Source organism: Panthera pardus, unplaced genomic scaffold, assembly GCF_024362965.1.
Source record: "Panthera pardus isolate Hobbes unplaced genomic scaffold, ASM2436296v1 HiC_scaffold_10, whole genome shotgun sequence".
NCBI lineage: Eukaryota > Metazoa > Chordata > Mammalia > Carnivora > Felidae > Panthera > Panthera pardus.
This window is the reverse complement of record NW_026526655.1, coordinates 72025266-72039622: the sequence shown is the minus strand read 5'-3', so window position 1 is coordinate 72039622 and position 14357 is coordinate 72025266. Positions and strand designations below refer to the sequence as shown.

The 14357-nt window shown below is 34.1% G+C and overlaps 2 protein-coding genes across 6 annotated transcripts in view; one reads left to right on the top strand and one right to left on the bottom strand.

Annotated features, from left to right (window-relative positions):
• The window catches only part of MARCHF7 (membrane associated ring-CH-type finger 7), a 60089-nt gene extending 58568 nt beyond the window's left edge, over positions 1–1521 (top strand). For all 5 annotated transcript variants that reach the window (XR_002082089.2, XR_002082101.2, XM_019457405.2 and 2 more), the window contains one exon: positions 199–1521. Coding sequence is in view for 3 of the 5 variants with exons in the window: in XM_019457413.2 (XP_019312958.1) it covers positions 199–267 (69 nt within the window). In the remaining 2 variants the exon portion in view is untranslated. The remainder of the gene's footprint in view (positions 1–198) is intronic.
• Positions 1522–2464: 943 nt separating this feature from the next.
• Positions 2465–14357, bottom strand: part of LY75 (lymphocyte antigen 75) — a 133805-nt gene continuing 121912 nt past the window's right edge. Inside the window, exons 36-39 of the mRNA XM_019457368.2 lie at positions 11182–11298; positions 10372–10545; positions 9021–9047; positions 2465–4852 (exon numbers count right to left, since the gene is read on the bottom strand). Coding sequence (XP_019312913.2) covers positions 4650–4852; positions 9021–9047; positions 10372–10545; positions 11182–11298 — 521 coding nt within the window. The 3' untranslated portion in view covers positions 2465–4649. The remainder of the gene's footprint in view (positions 4853–9020; positions 9048–10371; positions 10546–11181; positions 11299–14357) is intronic.

Sequence of the window (14357 nt, the reverse complement as noted above, 5' to 3'; positions counted from 1 at the left end):
GGGTGGGAGCATTATGGATGGGCATCACCCACAGTCAAACCACCCCTAACCCTGTCATAACTTATCATTTTGACCAAACAGAATACTAAATTGGGTTTTTTTATTTTACAAGTCATTGCTGTTCTGGCTTCATATTTATACGTATCCATTCTCATCCCCCTTAAAATCATTCTTGATCATCCTGTTTTCTTTCAACAGCTTCAGAGGATGATTCCGAAGAAGATGGAGACCATAACAGAACATTTGATATTGCCTAACTTCATATAAGACAAATGGATGATCTGTGAACAAGTGTTTATTAAAACTGGCAATTACGTATGATTTAATTTTGTGGGGAATGCCTATTGGAGATATATATAGATATATCTAGATATATCTATCTATAGATAGATATATCTAGATATATCTATATATATTCTCAAGTATTGCTGAATTAAAAATTCTCCTGGACCTTTTAACATGGCCAATGAATCTGATGTTTATAAACTGGTCATCAAAAGTATTTTTCTTTTCGGTGAGTGGGGAAAATGTTACCCTTGTTTTAAATATCTAAGTAATGCTGATGACCCTTTTTTGTGTTTTGATTACTGTAGTCATATTTATGAAAAAAAAATGGTTCATGTTTTTAGTTTCTTGCTAGTGAAAAAAGTGGGACAAAATATGCTTTTGAAATAAAATGGCACCTAATTATTTTTCTTTTCAAAAATGCCTTAAGTTACAGTCTCATTTTCATGATCATTTGCTTCCAGTGTTTATAAAAAAAATAATTGGGAAGTTATGAAAGCATTATATATTAGGTTCCCAAAGTTAATACGAATCCTAAATTCACTTAGCAATAAAATCTAATTTTTAAGAAGTATATAAATATAAAATGTATAAATGATGGATAAATTTTTGTATTGATTTGCAAAATGCAGATTATATTTGATAAGCCATAGTATGTAGATATTCCTTTTAGGAGTATTACAGCTGTAAATTATATTGGAATTGCCCATCAAATGCTATTTGGGAAAAAAAATTACTGCAATCTCAAGTTAATGGAATATTTTTAAATCCCACATTTAAAGTTTAAAACACTGGTTTTCAATGTGTTTTTTAGTGTTGTCACTTCTTTATAGATAAATACGATATAAATAACCTGTTTGGATCCTGGTCGTTTTTAACTGTTCCTTGGTAATTCTGAGCATTTATTTACTGACTTAATATTTTTCACCACTTTTGGAGAACAGATGAACATCACCTATTCACCATGAATAGATCTACACCATGGTCAGGAGTTGTGTATGAAGTTTCATAACACTGTATATATTTCCTCTGTCAACACCCTTTAGGATATACTTTTAAATACCTTCAGGTGGTTTCAGATTAAATAGTCTTATGTTATGGCAACTAACTAAATTTTCAGAACCTAAATAGAAACCATGCAATTTCTCAAATGTGAATCAACAGTTTGCCCACACTTAGTTTGTTTGTCTTAATGTAAAACCTTGGCTGGAAATAAAATGCATACTGATTGATTTACTTTATAGTTTGAAATGTTTCCTTTTGAACTGGTGGTGCTCAAAGTAGACTTCAAACCTTAAAGCTTTTTTAAGAAGTAAAACCCCAATTCATACAAAAATATAAATTAAAAAAAAAAATTTTTTTTTAACGTTTATTTATTTTTGAGACAGAGAGCATGAATGGGGGAGGGTCAGAGAGAGGGAGACACAGAATCTGAAACATGCTCCAGGCTCTGAGCTGTCAGCACAGAGCCCGACGCAGGGCTTGAACTCATGGACCGCGAGATCATGACCTGAGCCGAAGTCGGCCGCTTAACCGACTGAGCCACCCAGGCGCCCCTAAATGTAAAACATTTGCTCAATTTTTACCTGTTATCTCTGCATTGCCTTAAAGGAAAAATACAAAATTAAGGATACCAGTTTCACTATTCTGTGGGCCCTTAAGGGGTGCTTTGAGTTTCAAACATTTACACTTTTAATAGACTCAGCATGAAAGTTAAGTATCTTCTACTTAACCCACAAAACTTACTTCAAAATTTAAATAGTAGGGGGCGCCTGGGTGGCTCAGTTGGTTAAGCATCCAACTTCGGCCCAGGTCATGATGTCCTGTTTTGTGCATTTGAGCCCCGCATCGGGCTCTGTGCTGACAGCTTGCTCAGCCTGGAGTTTGCTTTGGATTCTGTGTTTCCTTCTCTCTCTGCCCCTCCCCCACTCACTCGCTGTCTCTCAAAAATAAATGGTTTTTTTTTTTAATTTAGTAGAAAACATTCCATTGGTATGCAGTTTATTGTCATATTAAATGCTTAATGCCAGAGATACACAGTGGCTTGAGCTTAGTATACTTTCAGTTCCGTAGTACCGCTTACTATTTCATATTTCAATATTGCATAAGCTTCTGATACCCTGTACGTGTGAATTACTTTTAAAACCATATAAACAGAAATAGACCATAGAGCACTCACTACAGAGAATGCAAATTCTTAGGAAAATGCAGTTTAATGTTATTCTCTCTAGATACCTGCCAAACGTAAGAATTTATACTGTCCTTATTAACCAAAACCAAGATGTTGAAGAAAGCAATTTATACATTTTGAATATAAATAAGCATGGTTATGTTGATAATATTAAAAATATACATACAGACTTGAATGACCCAGTTTGCTGTTGACCACTGAATAGATGCAAAGGCCCTGTTACAGATGTTCTGATGTATGAAGAAAATTAAGATTTAACACTTCACTAACCAGGGACCTCTAAGGACTTACTTGAAATCAAATATGGAAAATTAAATCAGTTTAATGTAGCTGTTTTGTAAGAGCTGCCATTGGGTAGAAGTGATCAAAATGAACAAGAAAATTAGTTGTATGGGAGTTAAGTGGAAGGGGAGATTCTAGAGCAGCACTGTCCAGTAAAACTTCATGATGATGGAAGTGGAAATGCTCTGTAATTTGTATTGCCTATTACGGTAGCTGCTACATGTGTTTGAGCATTTGAAGTGTGGCTAGTGCAACTGAGAAACTGAACTTTAAGTTATATTTAATTTTAACATAAATAGCCACATGTAGCTTGTGGCTACTATATTGGATACTGTAGAAATCTGTGACTATTAGAGAACGTTTTAAGGAAGAGTTAAGATCTGTCTTAGTTTTTAAATGACTGGTAGAATTTGAATAGAAAAAGGAAGGAATTCCAATCTGTTCACTATTAATAACTTACCAGGAATAAAATAGTATCCAAAAACTTAGAAATGTAAAGCTCTTGCAGAGTGTAGTTGTTTTGTGTAAGAAGGCTAGTGTAACATCTGTTCTTTTAGTACCACACAGCCATACCATATAGTCTTGTCAGCACTTTGTAGTTTTTCCTATGTCATTAAACAACAGTGCCATTAATTGTGATGAAGGAGGTTATTCGTAATGCCAGTGGACACATCGTGTAAGCTGGGACTTTGTTGCCATTGGTCAAGCTTGAGATAGTGTATCTCCCCATAAGAAAAGTTTTTCCCATAAGATAATTGATGAGACATTGGTTAGGGAGAGAGACTACTACTTTGAGCTTTCAGGGTTTCTAAGTAAAGATAATTTTATGTGAACTCCATATATTTATCTTTTCTAGTATTTTTAAGCTATAAAGAATGCTAAGGAAAATCACTCTTGATTCAGCTCTCGTTTTCATTTTTTACCCCCAAAAAGATTCTTCTCACCTTTACTGACAACTTTGAGCATCACAACTACAGTAGTATGTAGTGTTTTTCTGCAGTTTTTGCTACCCTAGTTTTCATGTCCTTGAATGATAGTTCATCAGTGTTCGGGGAGCACTGACACACCTTATATAGGAACAGATCTGGAGGTAGAGAAGAAATATTCTTAAATAAAGGGGCTCTGTGATCAAAGCATTATCCTCACTGCCATCCACTTCCACATCTTCCTGGTATGGCTGTAATCCTTTTTGCTTCAAAAAATTTATAAAATTTCATTGACATTCTAACCATTTGTTATTAGTACAAAATAAGATTTCTTGTCCAAAGTGATGTTCTAAAAGTAATGAAATTTTAAAATGTAGGATATGGGGTGGTTAAAATCTAAAAAATTTTCTACATCTAACTCAAAAGGGAAGATAAAAATATTAGGGGAATCGTCTGCCACAGTAAATTGTAATGTGTGAAGTCTTAATGTATAGGATCTTTTTAAAGGTATGTTTTCTCATGTTTATTAATAAAAGAGCAAGACCTAGAAATTGGTTACGACCTGGTGATTACTAAAACTACAGTGGTAGGTAAGAGTTATTTTTGTTTTTGTTTTTTTCCCCAATTCTAACCTAAGGTGGTTCAACCAAATGGGAAGGAAGATAGAGCAGTAGACTGGGTTTTTATTTTTATCTACTTTACTACTTTAGGCTTTATTTAAACTTTTTTAAGTGAAAGGTACATTTAGGGAGGTGGTTAAAACTACCAAATTGTATTTATCATTCCTTTTTAAAAACTTATGATAAACCTAAAGATCAGTTTTTGTCACGATTATATGAGAATAATGTTACTGGAATAAGGAAATATACCATGAAAACTGATTTTCATTGTCAAATTTTACATTAAAATCCTGTACAGGAAATCGCTGTCAACATTTGATGTCTTAATCTGAAATTTCCAAGATCTTAGTCAAATTGAACAGCATACTCATTTTCTTCTGCAACAACCAAAACACAGTCGTCGTTATAAGGTGATTGGGGTGCAGCTGAAAAAACTGTGGTGAAACCAGAATCCAAATTTCTTTTGTACAGGAACCAAACGATTGCTCCCAAAACTGTCAAAATTACTGTGCTAGCAATCACCAAAGCTGATATTAAAATGTGGTTATCTGAAAAGGAAAAGACAAAAAAAAAAAAATATATATATATATATATATATATATATATATATGGAAATCAGGACACCCAGTTGCTAGAACTGCACTTGGGCGAGGGGGGGCATAAATACAGTTTCATCATGTAAATATTTGCCTATTAGAATTTCCCACACTGATGAGAAAAATAAAAAATTACACTTATTCAGATTTGTATTTGTTAGCTTGAATGACTGCCATTCTTAAGATTTTAAGTTTTACAATTCTCCATCCTAAAATGGAAATTACCTACACTCAGGGTATGTCACGGTTCTACGTGTCTTCCTTGGATTTTACTTCCTAGTCTAAGACTTCCTATTTACTGCTCTTTTCAAGACTAGTTGTCTTTAGATACTTGTTTACATTAATGAAACTTATTGGTTCATCTGGCTTTTGGCATTTAAAATTTGTTATCACTGAGAAAAAACAAGAATGGCAGTGAATTATCTCCCTTTTTCTATTTATTCAAGTAACTATATATATGTGTATTCCTGAAGTAATTACAACCTTGCAGTCCTTGGCTACTGAAAACCCTCATAAACTTTCCATAAGTCAGTCAGTCCAGGGAAATTAACTCAGTTTAGGAGTTAGGAGGAAGAAAATGGCCACTAAAAGGAAAATTCTCTCCTTTTTGATCTTTAAAGTTTGTAGCAGTCACAGTTTGGTAAGGTTTGGGGTGTATTATTTGTTGGACCTTTAGATGAAAACGTGTCAAGAAAGCCAGGCAAATAGTTGCACGGTCTTATGAAATATTATTTTTTAATGAATTCAAAGACAACTCTGTTGCTAGTTCTTTCAACAACTCCTGATAAGATTTTGAGAACCATCATAAACCTACATACACTTTTGTACTTAAATCTCTATGTATCCTTTTATATTCTACTCAATCGGTAAATATCCTTCCCCCTCACCCAAATATACACGTGCAAATGTTCTACAAGATATGTGTCAGAAAATACTGTGCTCCTCCTGTCCCACTGCCACTCACCCTGAATTCCCATTCATCAAATCCATTCCTTTTAAGATTATTTGCCTCCATACTTATAAATAACATACTTACACGGCTTTTCTTAATTTTTTAATGTGAAATACACATAACAAAATACCATCTTAACCTGTTTTAAGTTTACAGTTTTATAGCGTTAAGTACGTTCACACTGATGTGCTGTCACCACTTTCTCCACAGAATTCTTCATCTTTCAAACCCGAGAAACTATGTATTAAACAGTAATGCCCCATTCTTCCCTTATTTTATTCCTTGTCAACCACCATTCTACCTTTTGTAGGTCCACTACTCCAGGTATCTCAGATCATTGGAATCACCAAGTATTTGTACTTTTGTAACCAGCTTATTTCACTTAGCCTAACTAATGTCTTCCAAGTTTGTGCATATTGTAGGATGTGTCAGAATTGCCTTTTTAAGGCTAAATAATGTTCCATAGTGTATATATCATGTTCTACTTACCCATTCATCTGTTGATGGACACTTGGGTTGGCACCTTCCACTTTTTGGCTATTGTGAATAATGCTGCTATGAACATGAGTGTACAAATCTTTGATACCTCTTTTCATTCCTTTTGCGTATATACCCAGAAGTGGGATTGCTGCATCGTAGGTATTTCTATTTTTAGTTTTTTGAGAATTTATCATTACTGTTTTCTGTACCATTTGAAATTCCCATCAATAGGGCACAACTGTTCCATTTTCTCCATATCCTTGTCAATACTTGATTTGTTTTTTGTTATTATATGTATATATGTGTGTGTGTGTGTAATACATATATATATATATATATATATATATATATATATATAATTTTTTTTTTTTTTTTTGGTAGCCAACCTAATGGATGTGAGGTGGTACTCTGCTTGATTTTATTTTTGAGTTGTTTTTTTTTTTAACGTTTATTCATTTTTGAGAGACAGAGCATGAGCAGGGAAAGGGCAGAGAGAGGGAGACACAGAATCTGAACCAGGCTCCAGGCTCCAAGCTGTCAGCACAGAGCCCGATGCAGGGCTTAAACCCACCAACCGCGAGATCATGACCTGAGCCGAAGTCGGACGCTCAACCGACTAAGCCACCCAGGCACTCTGCTTGATTTTATTTTTAAGCTCTGTGCCAACATGGGGCAACTCACTACCCCGAGATCAAGAGCCAAGTGCTCTACCAGCTGAGCCAGCCAGATGCCCCTTTGGTTGATACTTTAAGGTATTTATTCCTTCTGTTGAAGAGTGAGAACTTAATTCTCCAATATACACACGAATTCTCAAACACTCCTTTCCTCTTCCATCACAGTTACAGCAATCCCCAAATTAGAAAATCTACATCTGACCATGCCAATCCAGAATTTTTAAAAACAACTACCAATTTAGAAAGCAACCCAATAAAAAATAAGGACAAAAGACTTGAATAGGCATTTCGCAAAACACAATGAAATGGCTAATAAAAGTGCTCAACATTATTCACCAGGGAAATGAAAATCAAAATGATTACACACACCTGAATGGCTGAAATTAGATGGGACTTTCCATGGGATGGATATGCAGTAGAATGTAGCAGTTCAACCACTTTGAAAAATTACTTGGTAGTTTCTAATAAAGCCAAATATATTAGCTACCCTATTGACCTTGCAGTTCTTCTCTTTGGAATATACACAAGGAAAATGAGAAAATAGGTCCAAATGAGAATGTTCATAGGCTGTTCTATCATTTTAGTACCAAACTAGACATGATGCATATATACATAATAGGAAATTGGACAAATTGTGATACATTTACAAAGTACTATACAACAGTAGAATAAGTACAATATATACGTAACATGGATGGATCTAAAAAAAAATTCTTGAGTGAAAAAAGCCAGTAGAATTCTATCTATGTTCTAAACCAGCAACTCTAACCTATGGTGATAGAACTCAAAATAGTGGGTAACTCTGGGAGAGATGATGGTAGGGGATACATTTATTGGTAATGGGCATGAAGGAAATTTTTTGGTGTAACATGTTCTTTATCTTGATTTGAGAGGTAGTTACCCAGGTATATCCAGAGGCAACCATCAAACTGTACACTTAAGATTTGTGCATCTTATTCACACCTCAGATTAAAAATTATGCTACCAATTGGCAACAAAAAAAAAAATTTAATAGACATGTTTCTGGGAATGCAAAATAGTACAATTCTAAAACCATGTTATCGATCAAAGTTCTACATCCACTTTTCAAATCCAACATTTGCATTTCAGGGAATCTAATCTTTAAATAATGTATTTGTGCAAGTAGATTCATTCACTGCAGCACTGTAATGTTTGGAAACCAGCCAGTAAGGGTCTGGAGCTGGTTTATATCCATGAAGACATATACGGAAGAGTATGCGTTGTTGATACCTAGAATCTATTAGTGAATAAAAGGGCAAAGTAAGTCCTATATCTCAATTTGCTGATCTTGGCAAAAGAAACACAGTTAAGAAACTTGAGCTGGTGCCCAATAAGGATAAAAGTAGAATAATGTAGACAGGGGCAAGATGGGAGACGGACTTTTCAGCATTTGCCTTACTATTTTGCTTTTTCAACCATGTTAATGTATTACCTGTTCTTTCAAAAAAATATGCATTTAGGGGCACCTGGGTGGTTCGGCCAATTAAGTGTCCAACTCTTGATCTCAGCTCAGGTCATGATCTCACTGTTCCTAATAAAGCCCCACATCTGGCTCTGCTGACAGAGCAGAGCCTGCTTGGGATTCTCTCTCCCCTCTCTCTCTGCCCCTCCATTCATGCACACGGGCTCTCTCAAAGTAAATGAACTTTAAAAAAAATGCATTTAGTAAACCCTTAAGACAGATCCTTAAAGAACTATAATTATAAGGTCAAAGTCTTTTAAACAAAAGATTGCAGACTCATTTCCCACAAAAAAGGGAATTCAATGGGAAAATACAATTTGGTATTTAAAAAAATTCATACATATTTGCAGTTACCATATTTAGGATGTCAATTCTTATTACTAAGTTGAGACCTTTCTAAATTCTTATAAAAGTTGTTCCACTTTATAAAATTATATAATTAATTTTAAGGAGGTCTTTAGTAATATTTTGACATTAGAATCAATGTATTTTTACTTGTGGGAAGATTTTTAACAAAAGACCATTACTTACCTGATAAATATTTCTTTTCATATGGGACTAAAATGCAAAAGAAAATGAAAATTAAAATTCAAGTATGTATACTTTATTCTAAGTTTGCCTTTAAACACTTTCAAAATAGTTGAAAATGAAATTTAGTAGCTTAATATCCCTATTTCTATTGCTTGGTCAATTGTTTTCCATTTTGAACAAAGTTGTTTTTTGTTTCTTTTTTTTTAAAGATGTAGAGGTCTAACAGTGTATTAGCTTGGTTGGTGGAGAAAGAATAAGGAAACTCAAAGTGATGAGGTGAGGAAAATAATTTTTGTTAGAGGCTCTATAGAAAACAAACCTAATAAAATTGAAGTATACAACTGTGACCCCATTAGTATGGATTTGCTCACTATTTCTGATGTTTCAGTTATAGTTTAATTAAAAATTTGGTTTATATAAATGTGCCCTGAGACTTAGTACATGAAAAAAAATTTTTTTTAATCCAATAAATATTGGAAGTGGAATTCCACTACCATAAAACTATGATAAATTTAATATAATCAACTGTAGTTAAGAACCCTGCTGAGGCATACAAAAAAATCAAAAGGGGAAAATAATTTTGGTTTACAGTTGAAGTAGAAGGGGGGAAATACTAAAGATGCAAAGTGGAGAAATGGCTGTCATGTTTCAAGTATCCCAAAATCATATTTTGAAATTTTAAGTGTTTTTAATAAGAACAAAATTTTTTCTGAAACTTGGAACATGCTTTGATGTTTAACAATAACATCAAAATACTGTTGTGGGACATAATAATTTTGTCCATTAGAAAGCATTCTGAAGGGGAAGAAGGGACGGCCAGAGCCCAGGGGTGGTGGTTGGAAGGGCAGGGGCCAGGTTCAGAGCTTGCACCTCAGGGTTGCGGTGGGGAGAAAAAGCATTCTGATGGGTCAGAAGAAAAATTACATTTTAGTCCAGAATAAGTTATTGACTACAATGCAGTTTTTCTTCATTTGCCTAAACAAAGGATGTTAGTACCTGTACAAGGTAAAATTCTTTAAACATTAGCTAGAACTCTGGAATCAGACATGAGTAGCTAATCCAATAACATGCAAGGAGACTATGATAATTCCTTTGAACAAGAGAAGAAATTTCTGACCTCTTGCAGGCTCTAAGAATAAGCAGATAGAATGAAAGTATGCCTGATTCACATGAGAATTATATTGGACTTCCAAAAGATCTGGGAGCATAGCATCCTAATTAATATATTCTGAAGTCTTTCTTACTCCCTCTAATTTATTGAGGCATACTTGTCTCAAAAATTTTTATTTTAAAACCAGCCCTACTTTCCCCACCCCTCTAGAAATGGAAAAAAGTTTTCAGTTATACTTACTAGCTGCTTTACAAAGGGTTCCTTCCACAGAAGAAATTTCACAATTTCCTTTTTTCCATTCACCTGTCTTGGTGTGCAAAAAGGCACAGGTGTCAACTAGATCCTCACCATCTTCTTGGTCTGTCCATTTATCAAATGTCATATTTGACTTATCAAACCACTTGAAACTTGCATCTGTCAGTTAAGAATATTTTTATCATTATGACAGTGTTAAATGGAGTTAAAAAGAAAGCCTAAGAAAAGGATCTGGGATTAAAGGTGGAAAATTACTAAGATATGTCTGCTCAAAACTTTTAGTTGTAGGATTTAAATTAGGAGGAATATATCTTGTGTACCAGCAAATGAAAGGTATTGGCTCAAAGAAGTTCTACGGAAGATCCTGTTTTTGAAAATAATAAAGTAACATTTTCTTGGGGGAAATAGCCAAGAAAATTAAAATATTAATAGTAACCTTAGTAGTTTCATTTCATTAATAATGCATGTACTTTCTGTTTCCTACAGGGACAATAAATACATTTACATAATATAACCTTGATAGTTCAATCTAGCGATATCCTACAGTTGACACATTTATGACACTACCATATTACAAAAATGCTGAGCCTAGAACCATATTTTAATCCGGACAAAAGAAACACAGCTGCTCAGGAAAGAGTTGCAGTATAGGTCATAGGTGCACACTGAAAATAGAATACCCAGAGACTATAGGAAACATCAACTTGAACTACAGAACTGAAGAATCTCAAAGTTACCAGTTTTATTACCATTAAAAAAAAAAAAGTGGTTTCCTACAAGGTAAATATTACTTACCATCTGTGTCAAAAAACATGCCTAGTAGGATATCATCTGGGCCTTTCCATTGCTTTTTCAAAGTCTCCAGTATAAAAGCATTTTCTTCTTCATTATGTATGCTTACCATGTCTGCTCCTGAAATTATTTTTAGGTAGAAATAAAGTTACCATGTTTCCAGAATCAATGCAGATCACAGGAATTATATAAAAATTATGCATTATAATACATTTACCATAATGTATTATACTTTCACACCTTTTTAAATTTCAGCTTGAGAATATGCACAATTTTGAAGAGACAATATATTCATGAGTAAAGTGATGTGATAAATTGAGCACAACAATTTTATATTCTCATTTCATTTATGTAGAGTTGGTAATTTACACACAAGGGAACAAAACATCATGGGAGGCTTCAGCAATAGAACATATTTTCTGCATCTCTCAACTTTCCTTTTTCCCATCACCTCTTCCTCGAGCAACCATGGTTTCTCCCTTTGTTTACTAGTGTAGTGAGGAGAAGCTCTGACCAAATCTAGGAGAACTGTAAACTATGAAGTCAACTTGCCAGAACAGTTGCAAGACGTGAAATTAAGCAACAGTCTGACTTGCCTCATTTAACTGGCCTTCGTGTGCCTGCTGCCCAAAGCCTTACATGTACATATTCTGTGGTCTTTAGAAAATTCCTGGTTAAGGAAAATGATCAATAAAAGAGGTCTATCATTGGATAGTTAATCACACTTTCATGTGATTCAAGAGTAAAGAGCAGCAGCGATCTATATTTTATATCTCCCATACATTAGCTTTTGTGGTTCTTAAAGTCTATAAGCTACATATACATACAAGCATCCTATAAATATCAGGAGTAACTACTTTTCCAAGAGATATTTAACCCTGTTTCCTTACCTAGACAAAGATTCTCTTGCAAATTAAAAAGAATTTCACTGTCTTAATTGGATAATACTTTAGAGAAAATGCTAGTAGAGTTAGTTCCTTTCATGATATTCTGTTTTTTCAAGTGAAGACAGTTGAATAAATGATGACATCAAGGCTTGTGCTCAAAGCAGCCAGAAAGCTGGCAGGGAGGATACATCTAATCCCTGGGTGTAAGACAAAAAAAAAAAAAAAAAAAAAAATAATAATAATAATAATAATGTAACAGCCTTTCAGGTGTACTCAGCTAAATATGGAATATAACACAAAAATAATAAACATAGGACTTCTCAGCCTCAGTAATTTAGAAGTAACAATTTTCCCATTTTCCAATGATAAGCTGTTGATCCTACGTATATTTTACAGTGTGGAGACTTTCTGTACTATAACTAATGCAAGTACATGGAGAAATACGGTACTTTTGCCTACTATTACATTCTTCCAAAATCATCCAAACTTAACAAAGTCTCCTGAAAATTCCAGAATATTGTCTTAGTTCAGTGGTTCTCCACCTTGAGCATGCATCAAAATCTGGAGGGCTTCCAACTGGAATGAGATGGGGCCTGAGAATTTACATTCCCAACAAGTTCCCAGGTGATGCTGATGCTGCTGATCCAGGGACCATCCTTTGAGAATTACAGGTGGCTTAAATTGTAGGCTACTATATTTATGACCTCACTCTAAAGTTGATAATATTTTGTAATAAGTTAACAGTTAAATGGAAAAGACAGAGCTACTATGTACTGACATACTAAGAAAAATTTTTATTAAATGATTACTTTTATACCTTAAAAGAAGCTTACCAAAAAAACCCCAATAAATTTAACAATAGGGGAAAAGAAAATTACTATAGGGCCAAAAAGTCTAAAATCACAAACCAGGCAGACTGCAGCTCTATTATAAATAAAGAAGCCAACACCTTAATGGAAGAAAAATAATTGTTTCAAGACTGTAAAAAAGACAGTTCACCCTCACAGAAGGAAATCTAACAAAAGAAATGTGTGAGAAATGCAATCTCACTGGTAAAGAAATGAAAATTAAATTAAGCAGCCTTTCAGACTTCTAGATTAAACAGTGTTGGCCCTGGGTATAACAAAATAGAAACTCATAAGTGGTTAGGTGGAGTAAAAATTAGTACAACCTTCTTGGAAACAATATGGCAAGATGTGTCAAAAGCCCTTAAAAGGGCACATATTTGACCCAGCAATCCTTAATAATCATTGGCTCTGTGCTCAAATAGACACGACCATTAATGTTCACCGCACGTTTGTGACACTGAAAGATTGCAAATAATTCAACAGCCAATATTAAAGGATTAATTAAATCAATTATGGCATTTCTATATACTGGAGTAATACACAGTTATTAGGAAATATGCATTACATTTTTGCTGCCACAGACATCTTTAATGGAAAATGCAAATTACGGGACAGTTTGCCAAATATCCTTTTTTATATATTAAAAAAATAGCTGGGACGCCTGGGTGGCTCAGTAGGTTAAACACACAACTTCGGCTCAGGTCATGATCTCACAGTTCGTGAGTTCAAACCCTGCATAGGGCTCTGCACACACAGCACAGAGCTACTTCGGATCCTCCCTCTCTCTCTGCTCCTCCCCCTCTGGTACTCTCTCTCAAAAATAAACATTAAAAGGCACACTGCATTAAAAAAAAAAAAAAAAAGTATTAATATAAATTTGCCTGGGGTGAAATGTCTAGGATATTTAACCAAAATGTTAACAATCATTACATTTCCTTATTAGGGTGGTGCAATTTAGGGTGATTTTGCTATATTTTTAAAATATCTGCACATGTATTTTTCTAAGTTTTTTAATAGTGATTGTGCATATTACAAAGAACTTTTAAAAGAAAAATCAGATAACAATACTTTAATCCAAAGTTAGGATTCAGCAAGGCTCTCTGAGTCATATCTCCATTTTGAAAAACTCTATGATGGTTTTCTTATCATTTCCAGCTGCCTGCCTGTTAAATGTCACACAGACTTTTAATTTGTTTCACCCTGATACTTGTACTCACTTGTAAAATGTGACCAAAATACCACTCTAGAAAAACTCTCAAGGGAAGTATTTAACTAGGTTATAGTTTTGGCTTAAGTGTTCAGAGAGGAGTTTTTCATCCTTTTCTTTGACCTTGTGGAAGCCAAGGGAACTTTAATGATTCTTAACATTGTAATCTAATTAAATATTGTATAAACTTAAATTACTGTGTCAGGCAAATAAGTCACACTTTCATTTTCTTTAACA